The sequence below is a fragment of the Polyodon spathula genome, chromosome 18 (genome assembly GCF_017654505.1).
Source record: "Polyodon spathula isolate WHYD16114869_AA chromosome 18, ASM1765450v1, whole genome shotgun sequence".
Lineage (NCBI taxonomy): Eukaryota > Metazoa > Chordata > Actinopteri > Acipenseriformes > Polyodontidae > Polyodon > Polyodon spathula.
In genome coordinates, this window is record NC_054551.1 from 2911518 (window position 1) to 2931802 (window position 20285).

The 20285-nt window shown below is 38.9% G+C and overlaps 1 protein-coding gene across 1 annotated transcript in view; it reads left to right on the forward strand.

The window, feature by feature from the left end:
• LOC121331272 (guanine nucleotide-binding protein subunit alpha-12-like) overlaps window positions 1–11605 on the forward strand; it is a 30188-nt gene extending 18583 nt beyond the window's left edge. Inside the window, exons 3-4 of the mRNA XM_041278550.1 lie at window positions 8407–8457; window positions 9611–11605. Coding sequence (XP_041134484.1) covers window positions 8407–8457; window positions 9611–10180 — 621 coding nt within the window. The 3' untranslated portion in view covers window positions 10181–11605. The remainder of the gene's footprint in view (window positions 1–8406; window positions 8458–9610) is intronic.
• Window positions 11606–20285: the final 8680 nt, after the last annotated feature.

Consider the following 20285-nt stretch of genomic DNA (forward strand, 5'->3'; position numbering starts at 1 on the left):
GTAAGTGGTGTTTTACAGAGAGTTGAGGGAAGACGTGGAAGAAGTTTCCATTTTTCCCACTTGTCATCAAATAAAAACGTTCTTTCCATGTTTTGAAATGATACTGTTTCAGCTCTCTTGGGAAAGGCAGTAATACCAGCAAGATCAAGCTTGGGTGATTGTGCCTCCTGTTATTTAAATGAAAGGGATGAAAGTTGATGCCGTTGGCACTGACAGTGCCATGTTGCCTTGAAGGACCTGGGGGATTACAAAGAATATTCAAGGCCGCAGTTTTGGACCCAGCCAGCCATTCAGTTACAATGTAGTGGGTGTGCTTATGCACATTGTGATTACTGACATTTGTTTATTGAATTTTATTGTATTTTTAACTTTGTTTTTAGATAATTTTTTTTTCTCCTAGTAAAGTAATACCATGAGTAATGATCTTGAGCTTAATTAGCTGCCCTGTTTTATAGCCTGGCAGCTGCAGTGTAGTTCCAGATGTGTTCATTCCCAGAGGAACTTCTACAGTAAAATATCCCTTTTTGTTTTTGCAGCTTGTAAAACCTTTTTATATTTTCTTCTTAGACACCTAACAGTAAACCCGGTATATAAAGCGGATTAATGCACTCAAAATTCATAGCCAGGGCTGGAGCCTAACCTTTGTTTTGTTGTTATTATTACATCATTTTATTGCCTTCATGATGAAACTTTCCCGGTCCCACAATCCTCCAGTGCTGCCAGTCCTGGCAAGCATGTGAATGTTTGGTTTAGCTGGCTGAGTCACACATCATGAATTATCCTCTTCATTTCATTAAGTCATTACCCACTCAGGCATACTCGATCCTTATGGGACGCTGGGAACAGATCAACAGCAGCAAGGCTTTCACAAATGTACTTTCTGTGTATGACAGTGATTTGGATTACCGGTAATAGGTGTTCTCAAGAGACTGAATACTAGGCTACTGTTCACACTTTTTAACCACTAGTTATAATGCAGCTCTTTCTAGCATACGATCCATGCTGATGTTTGACAAAAAAGCAATGGGACACTCATCTTAAGAGACCAGAAACGCATTTTACTTGTGGGGATGGCTGTCTACTGTCAGATCCAAGGCAAATGGTGCAGCAGTTGACCTCCATAATGCGCTTTGATTCCCCATTAGTCCTGCTTAGGCGCTAGGTGTGTACAGGTGGTGTATAATAAAGCCGAGATGAACCCAGTTTTGAAATCGCTTGCTTTTGTAGTTTATATATAAGCGCATATCATTTCTAGTGTAATCAGGGACCCTTTAATGTACTCTTGGAGCTTTTTTTTTTTTTTTTTTTTTTTTTTTTTTTTTAGCAGCTCCCAGCAGAGGGATTTAATGAACCCCTCCTAATGGAAATACAGGCACATTACAATGGGGAAGAACTGCAATCAGCAGATTCCCAGCTTCTGATTTTCACCAATTACAGTATTTCAGCCCTTGTTTTGCTCAATGTGAGAGGGCAGAGATGTCGGTGTGTCTCTCTCACCGCAGCTGCCCTTCCGAATAACGGAAACTCCGAAGAGGTGTTCCTGCACAGGGAGGCTGATGGAACATACTGCTGCTGCTGCTGCTTCAGAAGTACCCCCAGGTTCATTTCCATCTTCGCTTCTGTCATTAATTATTTACATCCATAGACGGACTTTGTCATGAATAATAAACCTTTAATGGCACGAAATAAAAATTCAGGGTAAATGGCTCTTTGTTCGTTCATGCTTGTTTGGTCCTTGCTGAGATGAAAAGGATAATAGAGTTGTGGGACTGTTGGTACTGAGGCAGTATCGGTTCAAGACGATACCACACAGTCCTAATGAGGAGAAACAGTGCAGCATTTACATTTTAAAAATGAATTCAAAACAAAATAAACTGGTTGAATTATTTCCGTGTGTGACCTCCCACCCCACCTAGTTTGTTTGTTTGTTTGTTTATGTATCCTCTATTCTCCAATAGAATTGTCATGTCACCTGTCAATTTCTTGCGGATTTGTATCTCTCTGGTTAGAGCAATGGAGCCTGCCGTCTGTCGAGCGCCATTTTAGGAATGGCCCTGCTAAATAATTCCAGATTCTTCAAGCATCGATTTACATCTATCTCCCTGACTGCATTAAAAAATAAATAAAAATACAAGCCCTGTTTTTAATATTTCAAATGACCTTGTGGAGCTGTCTGAAAATGTACTGATTTGACAGTTCCTGCTGACTGCGCCAACTGTGAGTGTCTGTCTTCATGCAGGTTGGTGTACCTGCTGTGTCCAAAATCTCCCTATAGTAACGGGCACCTTGCTCTCTGTGGTGTTGTGCTTATTGTCAGCTAAGATTACTCCAGGCAGTGCTCACTTCTTGTAGTGACACAGCCCCTGATGCTCCAAGATATTCAGCTGTTTAACTAGCTTAAACCAGAACTCTAGTTTTATGCCGACAACATGATTGCTTATTTACATGATCTGCCTCAGGAAATGTACCCTTGACATCCTTTTTTGTTTCAAAGATAAGCGGTTTACTGGGAATATACAGTTATGGACAAAAGTTTTGCATTACCCTATAGACTTGAATAATGTTACCTTAACACATTTAATTACATACCACTTTACAGTTTTCCATGTACTTAACGAAAAACTGACAAATTGAAAAATGTGACATTTCAAAACTTTAAAAAATTCTTACTATTATGGCTTCCGGTAGACTTTTTTTTTTTTTGCAAAATCATTTAGTAGTGTCTTTGATTACATGATGCTAAATAAAAGATCTTAATTATGTTCATTTACTTTTTAAATTGTCACAATCCTAAAATTCTAGATGATTCAAAACTTTTGGCCATAACTGTATGTGTATCGTTTTGTGTTGCTATATATATATATATATATATATATATATATATATATATATATATATATATATATATATATATATATATATATATATATATATATATAATATATATATGAAAGAAAATTTAGACTGTCAAAAAAAAAAAAAGAAGAAGAAAAAAAAACAAAAGAAAAAAAAGAAGAAAGAGAAGAAAAAAAACAAAAAAAAAAATAAAAGAAAATGCCTTAATTACGAGAATAATATATATAAATAATTGTGTTTCAAGCTATTATACTACCCATTGTGTTTCAAGTTAGATAAAACGCCTTATGACACACATGACAAGTACAGTGTTTTCTGGATTTCAAACCCCCGGGGAGTGGAATAAAAGGGGAAAAATGCTAATTTACGAGCAACTTTTCAGTTTTACAGCACTGTGTGGTCTCAGTCTGTTTTCCCTGGGGTGTCCAGCACTTTTTCGGGGTAGAGATTAGATAAGGGGCAGATGGAAAGGAATGGCGGGTTTGAAACACAGCTTGAGAAAGTGAAAGGACGTGAATGTGTCGGATTATAGCCTGGCAGCGGCAGGCAGGGTTTTGTTCAGTGCTCACTCGCGTCTGATATAAACAGAACTGTCAGGCCTGTCGCTGGAGCCAACACCAGAGAGAGGCTGGGACCCAGAGGGGAGAAACAGCCTTCGAGACTGTGGACTTTGGCCAGAGAGCAGCTCGCTCTTAAGGTGGAGAGCTCTCCCAGCTTCCATTTCCTCTGCACAACACGCAGCTACCCTGCTGTTCTGCTCTGGTGAAGCAGCCTGCCAGTCTACCAATGGAATCCATGATCTGCATGGAGGCATGAGTCAATGCTGTGTCACTGACCTGGTGTCTTATATGCCTGCCTGGTTAAGTCAGGGCTGATACCTGGTATGTGTGTGTGTTTATCTGAAGCCAACCATCCATCGTGGAACAACCTCTTGCATGATGAATGATCCTCGACCAACTGCTCAAGAGAAACCTGTGGTAGAGCCTAATAGTGGGGTTTGTGTTAATATTTCTTTAACAGAGGACTTGCTCTACAAGAAAAAAAAAAGTGGTATCTGTGCGGTCATTTTAAATATAATGTTTTTTCAATTGTGGTAAACAGAGATCTGATTGCTATCTGGTTAAGTTTGTTTGGCTTGTTAACAACATTCATAACAGCATCTGAAGATAGTCAAGCTCTTGGAGTTTATAAAATACATAATTTAAGTGCACCCCCACCCCCCCCAGTGCAATTTCCCTTAGTTTACTTTCAATTTTTTACAGTGAGTTCTAAGATAAGAAACCAGAATTCAAGCCTTATATGGCACTAGCTTAAAACACACAGAACTGACTCTGAAAACATTGTTCTTTTTATGTACAGTATTAAAACTACGGTCTCTTATTTTATGCCAGATTTGAGTGATGCCTGTTCACTTGCCGAAACCTGCCATTCCCAATTAAGAGCCCCACCTTAAAGTGACTTAATTCTGTTGCCAGGAAACTCAACAGTGATTTAGCAGGGTGGAATAAATCTTCCCAAAAAGATACAAAAGAGAGAGCTCTGCAAGAGGCAGGACAGACACCAAAAATACTGCACGGATAACTAGAGCTGTCCTTTTTAAAGGAGAAGTGTCATTCCCTCAAGCTTTATTAATGTAAAAAGGTGCGTTTTTATGGGGAAATGAAACAGCCCCCCTTTACTTGAGAGATTCAATTTCATGGTGTGTCGCAGGGGGTTGACTCTGAGGCCCTGTCCAAATTACACTAATCTGTTTAACGGCTTACTTTCTGTATGGGACTAAAGCAAAATAAATACAAAGATTATTTTGAAAAGATCTAAACTACATATAAATAGGATACACATTAATGTTCATATTAGCGTACAGTGTCTTGCCAGGTTTGCAGGCTTAAAAGACCTGAACCCAATAGGTTTGATCCTCTGAATTCATTTACAGTTTATTTGTGTTGCCTTTGCAACTCGGTCTGTGCGTCTGTTTCATTGTTTTAATTTTTCAACATGCCTCGGGAGAAGCTTTTTAAAGTCCTTGAGAATCAGTTTAAAAGTCATTCAGACATCTTCCCAACACACAAGACCAACAGCGTTGCTGCAGCACTGGACTTGCGTCTACTGTAAATATGCTGAAAGGTTTGAGAAATAGGTCTTAAGTCAATATATAAATGCCTGGACAACAGGCACTAAGTGAATGGGTGTGAAGCCAGGCTGTGTGGTCTTTTGCTACCCTCTGTTAACTCTTGTCTCACAGTCCCAAACAGCTACTTTAGAATCTAGAGCATAGAACTTCTTAAATGATTCCCTTTTTAAAAAGACCATATGATATTTCTCTTTTAACATCACAAACAAAATCATTGCAGAGTTCCTTCAGGTACCTGTTAAGTGGCGTTTCTGTGTGTCTGCTTGGAAACGGAACAGTCATTATAGCATGAGATCGTGTTCTTTTGTCTTGTTGGAATAGTTTGCATTATTTTCTCATATCCCTGGCACAATCAGAACTGGAGTCTTGAGTCTTTTAGTTCTGTAGTTTTTATTTCCAGTGATGGCCATGCCTGGAATGCAAACTTGTGACTCTCGCATGAAGAAAAAAAGCATCTAAGAAACAGCCTGCAAAACCTGAGGAAAAAATGGGCACGGATTGTAAAATGCTTTATTCTTCAGTAAATGAAAAGACCTTAAACAGATTTCTATTCTGTAGGCGGTACTAATCGGAACCAAGAAGCATCGCCTCCTCTCCAGTGAGTTTAGAAAATTGCACAGCCTCTTCCAGGAAGGAACTGCTGCCCCCGTTCTAAAATAGAGCCACCAAGATCTCATCAGATGTGACCTCAATTGCCAGGCAGCATTGAAAACGACCTTGACCTCGACAGTACAGTCTTGAAGTTTTCAGTTTGACTAGTGAGGGGATTTTAATTAATGCAGTCAACTCCTTTTCTTGAGACCTGCCCACTCTCTACCTGTCTCTTTTCAATTTTAAATATTCTGAAGTCCTATTAAGAGGAATTTACTCCTTGTCCTTTGGTAGACCTAGATGGTTGGTAACTTCTCTTCCAAATACAACAAGCCAGACTTGCATATCTCTGTGAAATGTATTTTTGTTTGTTTTAGACATGGGACCTTTGACACCTATTGCTGTTCTTACCTCTGTTCTCTAATATCCCCTGACTGGGCATTCTCCAGCAGCTGTCAGGTTGTGAGCAATTGATTGTGTGCTGTGGAGTTTAAATGCACTTCTTTCCCCACACTGTCTGATCACTGCAGGGAGGACAAGTGAGGGGGGAGGAGGACGCCGAGTTAGCATAAAATGGTGCAAAATAATCTTGGGCTGCAGAGTTGGGACCAAACCCAGTTAATCTGCAGTTACTGAAGTTCCATGCCTGCCCATGCAAGTAGAGAGAGCCCATAACTTGTGATGATTTCATCATAGAGGGTGAGGTGTAGTGGATCTCTAAATAGCTCACTTTGAAGACCAACCTGCCATTGTTTTTGTATTATATAAACTTTTTTTCTTGTTTTGTGTTATTTATTTTGAGTTTTGCTTATAAAAAGAGTAACCTGAGTTACCTTAAGCTTTAGTCTAGGTAACTGCGCTACAAATCACATGCAAACTCGTTTTAATGGAATTTGCAAAAGATATGCATCATATCCTGGTAGTTGCAACATAGTTCCTTTATTTCATATGCTTATTATACACTGGTACAGTCAATATAAGAAGCCTTACATCAACAGACTGTACTTTAATAAAAAAAAAACTCTCTCTCTCTCTCTCTCTCTCTCTCTCTCTCTCTCTCTCTCTCTCTCTCTCTCTCTATATATATATATATATATATATATATATATATATATTTTTTATAAAAAAAAAATAAATATATTTCTGCTAGATTGTGGCAGAGTTTGAACACGCAGAGTTGAAGCCGTGCATATGTAAATAGTGGGTTTTTGTATTTGTTTCTTAGTATTGTAAATAAAGTTTGTATGCATTAAAGTTTGTGTTAAATCTGACTGGGCTGGAAGTTAGAATGACCTCCCTGCCATATCGAACACAAACTTACATTTGCATTAGCATGGGTTTTTTTTCAATAATATCTATTTTTTTAACACCGATAAATTCCCAGGACATTTTTTATAGACAATGAAAACTGTCTATAAAAAAAAATGTCCTGGGAATTCTAAATAAACAGAAGACGGGGCTGATGAATCAGGAGTGACTCTGGCCTGTAAATCCCTGTGTTTTTTGCACACAGCTGCTTCCCGCTCTGAGCGTGAGTGGACTTGTGATGTGTGGACACATCACTGCAGACAGGAACTTTATAAGCGAGCCACGGTCAAACAGGCTTTCTGAGACAATACTTCAACACTGTTCAGTGGCGTGCCATTGAAAACCAAGGTCTGAGCGATGGGCTCAGGGAGGGGTGTGTGGGAGGAGAGAGCTGGAAGAAGTAGTTCTTTCCATGGCATTGATTAATTTACATGTAAATAATGCAGAATTTCTTGCTAGTCTCTTTTACCAGAATTTTCCAGTCTAAAAAGTACACAGAACATTGCCCTTAAGTCAAAGACCTTGGCACAATTGCCTCCAGTAGCATTCACCGAAATTAAGCACTCAGTTATATAATTAAAATAAGACTCTTATTGTGCATTTCACTTATCATTGTTTATTTATTTTAAATCTAATCTATATACTTTTAAATGTGCAATTTTGGTTCTAGCACAAAAGCATAAATCTTAATAGTTTTTGTGTGTATGTGTGCTCCAGTTTGTTTATAGTAATCTGAAAAGCTAAACTGAGAGGCTGATTTATGTTGCATGTGAAGCTGTCTTAAATGCAAATTTGTACACAGTAATGTGCATTTGAGGCAGACACCAGCGGTTCCAAGTCAGGCTGTAAAATAGGTGCCCTGTGCAGAGCCAGGACTTGTAATTGATGCCTTTTTTCAGATGGCACCAGAAATCTGCACTGTCCGAAGAGAGCTTGTACTGTCCTGTTATTGTCTCTGCGTGAATAACATATGGGACTTGGATTGCCAGCGTGTTTCATCCTGGCAGCTGTAGGGTTTGTTTCATTTGTTTCCCAAATGGTTTAAGTCGAGTGCTTTGCTTTGCTATGATCTGATTTATTGGTAAAACAGCCAGGCTCTGTTGTCAGGAGAGGTTCTAGAGATTGTAGTATCCCATGATACTGCCCATTACATAGAGACAGGTCCAGTAACCTGAAACCACTTGAAATGGCCTGCTAGTTCTGTTCTGTGTGGTTTTGTTTTATAGAAATGCTAGGTGTTTTAGCTTCCCTGTCTCTTTAATTTAAAAATATCTACGTTTGTAATTAATGAACTCAACTTTACGTGATGGGTCAACATGGTACGTGATGACCTTCATTGTGCTACACATACCCTACTACAATTTGATTGCTCATATGTAGTATTATTGGCATCAAGTTTTGTTGTCTTTCTCAAACTTGCATTGGCCTATAATTTCTCAAAGTACTAAACAAGCAATCAGTTTTCATTTAAAAAAATTACGTTTTTATTACATTTTTTTTTTTTCTTTTTTGCCATACAGGGTGAATCTGTGAAGTATTTCTTGGATAACTTGGACCGGATTGGGCAGGTGGTGAGTCTGAACAACCTTTATTACACAATGGATACTGCTCTGAAATTAACCATTTTGTTTCCTGTATCTCTTGTCGAGGTGCTCAGTAAACATATATTATCTCGCATCAAAGAGCAGTCACGCGATCAAGGTAAAAAATAAAAATGAACTCTTCGAATTGGGATCAAGAAAAGGTATCTGCCATTCGAGGATTTTTTATTCTATTTTTTTGTAATGCCCCGGTCTGTTTACCATCTAAAGCTCTGAGAAGGGGACGCTTGTGCTGTTTTTGTTCTAGTCGAGTATTTCCTATCTGGATGGGTTCCAGTCTGCCCAGAGCTCCTTTTAAGGAGTCAGTCTGGGGCTGGTGCAGCGCTTTCCAGAGATGGGACCCATCACACCAATACAAGAACACTGATGGGCAAGCCCCTGTGCCATTCAGTTACTTTCAATGCTTTCTTCCTATTTTTAAGAGGCATATTTTGGCACCCTGATTTATAAAATCTGTACTGGCAGTGTATGTGGAGAAGGTGGGGAGGTTGGGGGATTGATGGTTGGGCAACAAATGGCAGTTTGTTGCTATTATTATTTATTTATTTATTTACTAGAAATATAACTTTTTTGTACTACTTTGGATTTCCCATTTATCTAATTAATGATTTACTTAATATTATCTCCCCCACCCTTTAATTAGCTCCTTATACTTTATAAATATATTGGTGTTTTAGCGCACACCAAAATTACTTTGAACTGATTGCATTAACAGTTTATCTTGTGCAATGTGCTGTACGCCAAAAACTATTGAACTGATGCCATCGAATGGTGTTTACTGAAAAAAAAAAAACTTAAAAACTTAAAAAAAAAAACATGGATTAAGAGGTTTCACACCATTTAATTCTGAATTCTAATTCTGAACCATAAGCATAGGACTTTGCTTATTCAGCTGTAAATTGTAACCTTCTAAATCACTATCTTTTCCTTGTTGCAGAAATTATAATGCAGAACTGCAAAAAAAAAAAAAAAAAAAAAAGTTGCCTTTCTGTATTAACCGTTTTGATTGTCAACCTTTTAATGCATGTACAATAAATAGTTTTAGGGACCCTAACCCTTCAGTGCCTAGTTAAAGTACTGGCATGTGCGTGTGAAATGTAATTTATTTTAATGTTATTTTCAGAATTATCTCCCGAGCAGGCAAGATATTCTGCTGGCCAGGAAAGCCACGAAGGGGATAGTGGAGCATGACTTTGTCATCAAGAAGATCCCTTTCAAGATGGTGGACGTGGGCGGCCAGCGCTCGCAGCGGCAGAAGTGGTTCCAGTGCTTCGATGGGATCACCTCCATCCTCTTCATGGTGTCCTCCAGCGAGTACGACCAGCTGCTCATGGAGGACCGGCGCACCAACCGTCTCGTGGAGTCCATGAACATCTTCGAGACGATCGTCAACAACAAGCTCTTCTCCAACGTCTCCATCATCCTCTTCCTCAACAAGATGGACCTCTTGGTGGAGAAGGTAAAGAGTGTGAGCATCAGCAAGCACTTTGCTGATTTCCATGGCGACCCAAACCAGCTGGAGGACGTGCAGAGCTACCTGGTTCAGTGCTTCAACAAGAAGAGGAGGAACCGCAGCAAGCCCCTCTTCCACCACTTCACCACGGCCATAGACACGGAGAACATCCGCTTTGTCTTCCATGCTGTCAAAGACACCATCCTGCAGGAAAACCTGAAGGACATCATGCTGCAGTGATTGCCGGCACCACTACACGTCTTTCTTTTTTCTTTTTTTTTTTTTTTTGTATTTATGTAGGTTGCTTTTCTGTGTGCCTTAAAAAAACAAACAAAAAAACTAAATTGACCTTTTTCTTTCAATTTTTCAGGATTGTGTATTTAAAATAAATATATTGTACACCTGTTTCTGGAGAAACGTCTTTAGCGTGTATAAGCAGTTTTAGCAACGAATGCACTGAGCTGTACTGTACCTGCAGACACAAGCTCCACAGTGGGGGGCGGGGGGAAATCCACCTGCGCGTGACAGACTGTCCTGTCCTGACTAGCAGGGGCGTATTGATATAACTTAGTAGAACAGTGGTGCCTACAGTTGTGTACCAACAAAGAATGAAACTTCGGTTACATCCACAGGGTGATTTTTAAACAATGCATGACAGGTAGTTTTACCGACTTACAGGACATTAGGCCAGACTTTACAACTATTACTCCTGATGTTCTGGACAACGTCCTAGCTAATCAAAAAACAACCATACCAGGCCAATGGCTGAGTTCATCTGAAACATGTTCCGTAATTGTTGTCTTTCATCACATGGTGCATTGCTTATAAATGACTCTGTATAAGGAGGTTAGATCTTGGTGATGGGACTGCACTATTAATACTTTCTATGTATTTCTAAAATGCGTTAAATTATGGGGAAGCAATTTGCGATTTTGACAGGGTTACGGTGATTGCTCAAAAAACTGTTAAATTAATTGAGTGCCACGTGGTGTTTTTATAACCATGCCTTTCCAAAGAAAGTTGTGTGAGGAGTGCAGAGACACCCTGGAAAAGTGTATTTGCACTACTGTTGATCAGTTGCTATCAACCATGTTGTTTAAAAGTAGAAAGTTATGCTGTACAGTGACCAAAAGGAACACAAGTAATGCTGTGTGATTCGCCAATGTTCAAGGAAACATGCAGTTAGTTTGCTTGGAGCACAGAAGGCTTTTTAACATCATACTCTGCAATAACATTTTAGACTTCAGTCCTGGCACGCTGCTCTGCGGGAAACCATTTTTATGGGAATGAAAAAAGTAATAACTGTTCTTTTTATTTATTTTTTTATTTTATGAAGTGCCTATTCATTTTCACTCTGATTTTAAAAGTCTAGCCACGTGCACTTGTAGACCAAATAAAAAGACTTCAAACTGAAACTATGCGAGCATAATAATAATGTAGTGCAAGTAGTTAGAATTACAGTAACAGATGAAGCAGGGCACTGCTGACTCCTAATTATTTCACCACGTGCCTTGTACTGAATGCTTAACTGAAATTCAGTTCCAGTCTAGTCTAATCAGATAGGATGACTATTCTGACAAAAGAACATTGAAATTAGTAACCCAAGTATTTAGTAAGAGATTAAGTGGCTCTGTAACTTTTTTTTTTTTTTTTTTTGTGGTGGTTTGTTTTGTGAGCAATTACATGTAAAAATGTATGCTTCAGGAAAATCTATTCATAAATCTTGCAATAATAATACATTTCAAATTGACTTGGGGCGACAAAAAACGTCACTGGTGACCAGTTTAGTGCCATTTCACTGGTTATCAGTTTATTGGTAAGCTGGGAATCTTTTGTCTATGTACAAATGGAACAAAAGATTCCAAATGGGTATTGGTGCTGTTGCCTCTTTCACAATGCAGTTGCGCAGGAACTATAGAACGGCACATTTTTTAGTGACACTTGATGAGGAACAGAAGTTATGAGTTGGTTTTAGTCTCTGTGACACATCGTGGTGTTGTAAGAGTTCTCCAGTCACTGACTTTGGTTTTATATCCAGTGAGTTTGCTTCTCTTCCAGTCGCATTTTTTTAAAAATCAAGACTATTTAGGTCATCATTGTTGTTATTGGCCAACTTTCTGATAGTCAGCTGTGACTAAGTGCTCTCTTAACCCTAACCTTAAATTAACTGCTTGAGACCCATCCAGAGTGGTGCATTGTTAGAGGGAGCGCTTCCCAACATGCACCTTTTATTTCTATCTCAGCTCGCACAATCCACTGTCCCCACTTTCCCCCTAAACAGTCTGTGATCAGAAAGGTAAATGTGAATCATTTCACACATGCAAGCTGGACTTTTTAATGTGGCATTCGCCTGTAATTGTGTTACTGACCGAGCATTTAGCAGATTTTTAATTGCAGCTTGCTTCAGAAGTCGCTCTTTGAACAATTCTTCAGCAAATCATAAACGCTTTATTTTACTTTGCTGATATGCTCTCAAAAGAGTATGTGTAAGCATTTTAGAAGTCATCCTTTCTTTACTGTATATACTCCATGCCCCATAAATGTGGAGAAACTGAAACTGCTTATTCATTTCACTGAACAACGTGAAAGAACAAACATGTTGCAAATATGAATATGTAAAGTGTTTTTTTTTTTTTTTTTCAGTGTGTCATCCTTTTGTCTTCACTGTCTCTTGGCAATATCCTGTAAATGGAAGTTCCAAAGATGACACTGTTCCCTGGTGTTTGAGCAGATCTGGCAAGTTCAGGGCTTGTTTGTATTCAATGTCTACATATTTTTGGGGAATGGTGCACTTTTTGCTTTGGAGGTGCCTGCTTTTTTTTTGTCTCATTTTGTATTCTAAAAGCAAGAGGAAAACTCGCTCGGCATTTTAAATACAGTGGGATATTTCTCCTTAGAAAATGAATGGGAAACTATGCTTAGCTACTTAGCAGAATGGAAATGTGGATTCAGTTATAGCCTTTAGTCTATTTATCAGTGGTGTTTTGAAATGTACCACTTTTTTTTTGAGCAGTGTAACTTCAGAATGCAATTGATGAGGTTCTCGAAAGATCAATTTCAAATACTGGCTGTCAAAACCGCTCCAGATCAGTCGAGTTTCTGTTGTATGCACTGGTATAGAGGTCAGGCTGTGGGCTCTGTTCTCTGTGTTTGTATTTAAGCACTCAGCAGCCCCTATATGCTTAGAATTCAACGTCACTGTGTAGTGGCCGGTCAGGACACGTACGTGTGATCATGTGGTCACTCCTTTCCTACAGTAAACCGCTGAGGTGTTAGAAATGACAGCAGAGAGGCAGGCATTGGGGTCACAGGCTTGTCTTGCAACTAAGCTGGGTTTAAAAACCTGCATCTTCCAGAACCCCCCAGTCCCCACCAAGCACTGTTACCACACTGCTTTCGGCTTACATGTGCAAGCATATATTAACCTCCCCACGCAGATATTCCAAACATCCCAGGGAAGGGGAAGGTCTCTCCCCGGCAGAAAATAAACGACAAACACTGAACTGTGTGAGAGTGCCTGCTCACTATGCTAATTGTCAATGCAATAGAAGATCTGGAGCAAACTGGTGGTAAATGTTTGTTTAGTTTTGTAGCGAGAGACGGTTGTGGTCAGGTTTTTTTTTTTTTTTTCTCCACATCAAAAAGAAAGGGAGTCTGGGGGTTCATAACTTCTCGTATGTTTGTGCTTCCTTTTATGCTGACAAAAATAGTTTGAGGTAAATCAGCAAAAAAAAGTGTATTTTTAACCTTAACCAGATATCTGAGAGTACTTGCAAGTGATCTGTATCTACCCGTACACAGTCAAATGTGTTTATGAATCTCAATATTAGGGAGTAGTTTTTATGTCCTTGTGTAGGTTGAGAGGAACCTTTTAATTGGCATTGACTCAGATTTCACTGTTGGATGAAGTAAGTCTTCTTGGTTTGAAACACTCTGGTATTTTAATTAGACATTCTAAATTGTGTTTCGAGACTCTTGAAATGCTTGGTTAGACTAGTAATAAAATTTTAAACCTGCACCTCACCTTTTTGTTAAATTTCAATTCAACAGCAAGGTTTACTTGAGGCACCAAGAGTCTGATAATTTAAAAAAAGTAAATTAATAAAACAGAAATTTGAAAACCTGATTTGATTCATGAAAGCTGGAGAGTGAACAGAGATTTCCATCATTTTAACTTCTAGCCCAGTTTTATGTATTTCCAATGTCTGATATGTTGTGATTCATAACTACCTAAATAACTAATACTGACCTGTGTCCTTGTTTCCCTGTAGCATAGTGATTCTACGAAAAAATGAATAAAAACTGATTGACTGTGTAAAAAATGGTTTAAAACTCTGAATCAATGAACTGTATTATTTGTTTTGTATATATGAATTGTATAAATACATTAAATGTACTTTATGTTGAATGAATGTATCTTTTGAGGGTTTGTTTTTACCACTTCTTCAAGCCAGTATTTTGGCAGCGTGTAACTTTGCTTTGCAGAGTATCTATTTAGAAACAAATGTTACAGGACACAGAGGGAGAACTTGATAATCGCATGTATTATTATTATTTCTTTCTTTCTTTATTTCTTTCTTGGCAGATGCCCTTATGCACATTTCAATAAACAGTACAATAAGAGCAAGTACAATATATAGTAACTTCAGCACATAAGAGCCAGTTTGACGAAGAGCAAGCACAATATACAATAAGTTCAAGTACATAGTAAGAGCCAGTTTAACTGTTAGCAAGTACAAGAATGGGGCAGATTAGAGCATCACAAGAAACACATTTTAAGATGTGTATTAGCAGAAACACTACATCATTCTATTAAATATCTGCATCTGTGTATGTAATGATTGTATAAGGTGTGCATGAGTGGCACAACACAGAATAGACTTTATTTTTTTTTCCCCCAAAGGAGCAAGCTTGTGGCAAGAAGAGCACAGTACAGAATTACAAGGAAAATGATAACCATGCAAGATCTGTTAACGAAAGTAGTCACACAAACGCTCCCCAATTTCAGGTTCTGATAAGGTTTAGGGTTAGGAATTATTCTATTGTGACGCACAGATGTATTGAATTTGGTGCCATACCCCTGGGTTGTTTTTGAGACAGTATTTCTGAATGGTGTTTGTGCAATACAGAGGGACAACAGGGCTCTGGTTTTGAGGCTACACTCACAGGAAACCACCATGTACTTTAAATGTACAACGATTTTGTTTTAGTTTAGTCTTTTCAAGTCCAGATCAGTTTTGAGACAGTCTCATTTTAAGACGCCACCTGAAATATATTTCTTGTTTTCATTTATTTATTTATTTTATTTTTAACCTTTTTCTGGAGAACAAGCTGGAGCCATTAAAGGACACATCCAATAACAGCCATCTCAGTATTCTGGATGGTTACAAGATCTCATGACTCCTGTTATCACAACTCTTCCTTCAGGCTGAATTTAATTAGACTTGAAACTGAACTCTGATATTTAATAATCAGCTATCAGCACAGAGGGAACAGGCAAAGAACAGCTGTGACCCACAAAATAAATAAATAAATAAATAAGTAAACCATGTTTGACGTTCCACTCTTAGCGAACAGTAAGAAAGTGTCTCAAGGTAATGAGCTAACAATCAATTGCTGGACAGAAAGCTTTAAATATGATATTAAACATGGCCTTTCATTCTACAGTAACTCAAATATATCAGGTTTTGTAAAAATAAATCTGAACATGGTGTCTAACAATCTTCCTGTTTACAAATATTGTTGTATAATAGTTATGCAACTTGCTTTTTACAGTACTGTAATTGTGCTGTAGTTTATTTTTTTTCTTCTATTGTCCTAGTCGTTTACTTCTTAGGTACAGCATTAAAACACGGATACAGATTTCAGGGATGTAACATATTTTATTTATCTCATTTTTTTGATACCGACATCAATGCTCTTTGCCTAAATTTACAAATGCCAGAGTTGCTCTCCCCGCTTTGTGTAAAGGCCTTATTCTGCGACAGAGTAAGATGCCAGCCACACCCTTTTCACAGTAGGTTGCTGCTCTGTGCCCAATTGTACAGCATCGGGGGCTAAACACTGTACAAGAGGGTGAAAGGACTTGTCCTGGGGGTCCAAGCTCAGGAAACAAGGGGCAGGAGAGCACTGCTGACTTCTGGATTCCTGCATGAGTTCATAGTGTGTATCTGCATTTCAAGCACGGCGACGGCTGGATTAAACACTTTAAGGGGTACAGAAGTGAGACTGAGCAAACAGCAAAATGAGGAGCCCCAGGCAACCAGTTAGTTAGTCAGTCTTCAGCACTTTCATCTAGAGAGTAGGAGTTTTTTTTTTTTTTTTTTTTTAACAGGTTCCTGGTGCTCAGCTTCTGACGTAGAGAGGAACATTTTTCCCCGATAAACTTTTTCAGCCACCTCTCATCTTTAGGAGCCTTGTAAACACTCTTGACAACAGTGGTCCTCTCTGTAAAACTTGTAATTTAGTGCTGTTATTAGTGTTCTGTGTTATTCTCTTGTGCTTGAAGTGAGGAAAAAATAAACTAAGATAGGGATGCTTCATTTCACAACTGGAGCTCCCTCTGCTGGTGAAGACAGCACATAATGAATACAATCAGGGTGTAGTCTTGTCTTTGTTTGCTTGCTTTAATCCACAGCTTTACGTGTTTTGAAGTTTGATAATTTGTATAGTTTTTCAATCTACTGTCAATTCCCTACTGTGTTGGTGGGGTTCTTTATAGAAATATTGGCATAATACTTTAATGATATTTACAGTTAAAACAGAAAAATTACAGGAGTGCATTTTATTATGTTTGTTTTTTTATTATTAGCACGCTTTGGCAGGAACTGTCTTGGTCCTGTTTTACAAACCACAGAGATAAAATAAACAGCGGGGTAATTGTCATATAGCTTAGCTTTGTTTTTTTTCATGGGTGTTGTGAGAGAGGGAGAGGGAAATAATTAGATTTTGCAGTCTGGCACGAGTAAAGCATATGCAGAAAATAAAATTAGCTGAATCCACACCTTCTAGCTCTCTACTAGAGTGAATCCAAGGGCTTACTGAAGCTTGTTCAGACGAACTGGGCAGAGGACCGTGGGCTGCAGAAATACTTGGTCCTGGCTTGTACCTCTTTGCATGGCACACCGCAGCAACATACAGTTCCTCATGCCAGCCAGGTAGCCGACATCACTCAGGACCTTGGATCAGATACAAAGAAAGACACTCTGCTGCTTCAGCATACAGTTACTGTACATGAACTACCTATCAAGGGACTTGTGGTGTTGAGACTGCAAACAGTAGTTCTTTAAACCTGGTGAGAATCAGCAGTGGACTCTCTCGCTGCACCCTTTTCAAAGGGGACATCAGTGTCAAACCAAAGGGATTTAGATTAGTCTTGCTAAGACTTTGCTGCAGTGAAAAGCATGCACCAATGTTTTGTAAACGCGAGGGGAGGGAGGAGGAACTAGCAAGAATTATCAGGTGCACACAAAATAACTTGCAGGACCCTACTAGAAACACATGGCTAAGCGAAGTCTGCTGAGCTTGGCCATTCTTATATCCTGTGAAATAAGATACAAAATACTGTCGCTCTAGAACTATCTCCACAAACGAGAGATGCCTGATAATGCATACCTGTAATTCAGTGGCAGAGAAACAAGTTAGTTACACTGGGCAATCCGAGCGAGTGGGGGATAGATCCTCTATCTCCCTGAAACACATGATGCATTTTGTTTATGCAACAGTCTGCTTTAAATGGTTTTCAAAGGCAGCTTAAATGGGATTCTGTGTCCTCACAGCTCATCAAGAACGGTTCCAAAGAACAGTACAGTATCAACAGACTGTTTGACAATGAAATACAGATATTCCCGCACTGTCAGCTGATTGACATCTGCAGTGCTGTACGGTATATATATATATATATATATATATATATATATATATATATATATATATATATATATATACTATATATATACTTATATATAAAATATTCGTATAATATATACACTATACCACATACGAAATTGGGGTTGCTTTTCTACAGCAGGACCCCACCTTGGTTTTGGTGACACCATAAATCCTATAAATAGAGTCCTATAATCATAATGCAATAACTCTTCTCGTTATAGCACATATCTTGTAGAACACAAAGTCTCTAAACTATTTCTCCCAAATACAGCGTTATATGGGGAAGCACAGTATATTCAATTTTTTTTGGCCGGAGCATTCGATCAATGCTTTCAAATTATTGGTGGCTGTCTCCTTTCTGAATTCTAGGTAGGCATGCAGACAGGGTTGGTGGTGGTTGGTTCTTTCTATTTTGAGCTGCGTTGCTCTGCTCTCTGTACGGTATTTCTCTGAATGTCTTCTAAAAAATTCCTAAAAGTCTTCAATTCCCATTCCTGTACCAGGGATGATGAAACCTGAGGCATGCAGCCCCCAACAGAGAAGCCCACCCTACAGGGATACTTTTAAAAAGTAATGCAAAGTTTGCTAACCTATTCAAGGTGACACCTTAAAATTATGATCAATATCCAATCATTGAAGTTTGTATAATCAAGCTACATCTGTGGCTCTTAGCTGAGCCCAGGTTGCACACCCCTGGCCTGTCAAGTAAAAAACTAATATTTAAATAAATAATGCTGTTGGGCAGGCATAAAGTATATGACCATAATCGTCTCCCTTTGAAATGATCTGTCTTGACCTTAAAAATAGAGAGCCATCTGGCGGCTGAATGTTGTAACTGCACTATTAGTTTAAATGTGGTGGGGGGCTTATTTCTCCTTTGGATTTCTCTTTTTGATCACTTGTGGCCACGCCTTGTTAAAAAAAAAAAAACATGTTTTATGATCATAATAGGATTTGTTTTGAGTTGACGTACCTGTATGAAGCTGGAGGATGTGTAAATCGAGCTTGAAATGGCAGCTAATGGTAGATGAAGGTGTTGATGGAAGCAGCTTCACTTCAAACCCAGGGAAACGTCTCAGCATAGGGTTTCAGGGTATCTAGAAACAGTGCCAGCACTGCCCCCGAACCTTCATCGTTCAAATCTAAAAAAGGGAAAGCTGCTTTATTTTATGTGCAGTACAGAAAACACCTGCCACAATAAGGTCCACATACTGCAGATAATACTTTCTCATTTTTGTATTATGATTTTGCAGTTTTGTCCTGGGATAATAGATATTTACCTTACAACAAATAAATATACGTCAATTATTCATTAAAGCTCATGTACACAAACACATTGATTTCTCATTGGTTCTACTCTGTCCAGCTGCCCACCTATGGGCTGCAGGTAGACAGTTTTCTTGTAAGAGCTGCACGGCCTCAAGCAAATGGAGCTATAGGATATCTCAAAGTCCTTTAGTGCTTTAGGGCAAGTTATAAACCAGTCAAAAGCGGTCCTTATCAGCAGAGTCTGGAAGAGCGCTGGGATCACAACCCTCTGATAGGAAGCGTTTCTCAGCAATGCAGAAATTGCTGTCATACAGCTCCTTCAGGCAGGGCTTTGTCAAGACAAGAGCCTCTTTCAGAGCCTGGGGGCCAAGCTAGAACTCCTCAACACGGCTGAGCTGCAGCATTTGTGTCTTCTGATGCCACCTGAAAGAAAGCAAACAAATGAAGCTACAAGGCAGTGTGTGTCTCATGAAGCAGACCTGGTGCCATTCATTGAGCTTTGATCATTCCATGCATTAATCATTCCATGCACTGAGCTTTCCATACATGAGCATTCCATGCATTAATCATTCCATGCATTGAGCTTTCCATACATGAGCATTCCATGCATTAATCATTCCATGCACTGAGCTTTCACTGTTGTTTTTATTCAATGGCTTAAACAGTGACAGTCTCATACACTGTAAGAGTGTTAATGAAAAAATATTGCAGATAATCTCATAATCTCAGGTAATCCCATTATATAACCTTCAACAACTCCAATCAGATGTCAGTACCCCTAGCTTTTACAGCAAGTGCAAAGTGTCATCTGAATGCAACTGTTTTTTCATAACTCGGAGTGCAGCTGTGACCTCGGACAGATGATAAAACCCTTGTTTTCAAAACAGCTAAAACTGGTTCCAAACCACAAACTTCTGCTAAAAGTGAGGTACTATACTTTTGGTATCGAGTCACGGAACGCCTACTAAGACACATACAGTAAAGGCGGGCCAACTCTGTTCATTGGTGGAAGTAGGAGATTGCCACTCCTTCTAAGTGGAGTTTCACTCCCAGTGAGATGGCAAGTGTATGAATGATGATAACAGCTATGGTGCTGCTCAGATGCCTTTGCTCAGTATTATATTTGAGTAAGTCAGTAATGGCCAGACTCCTTTCCTATCTAACTACGTAGTAAATACCTTGCTGT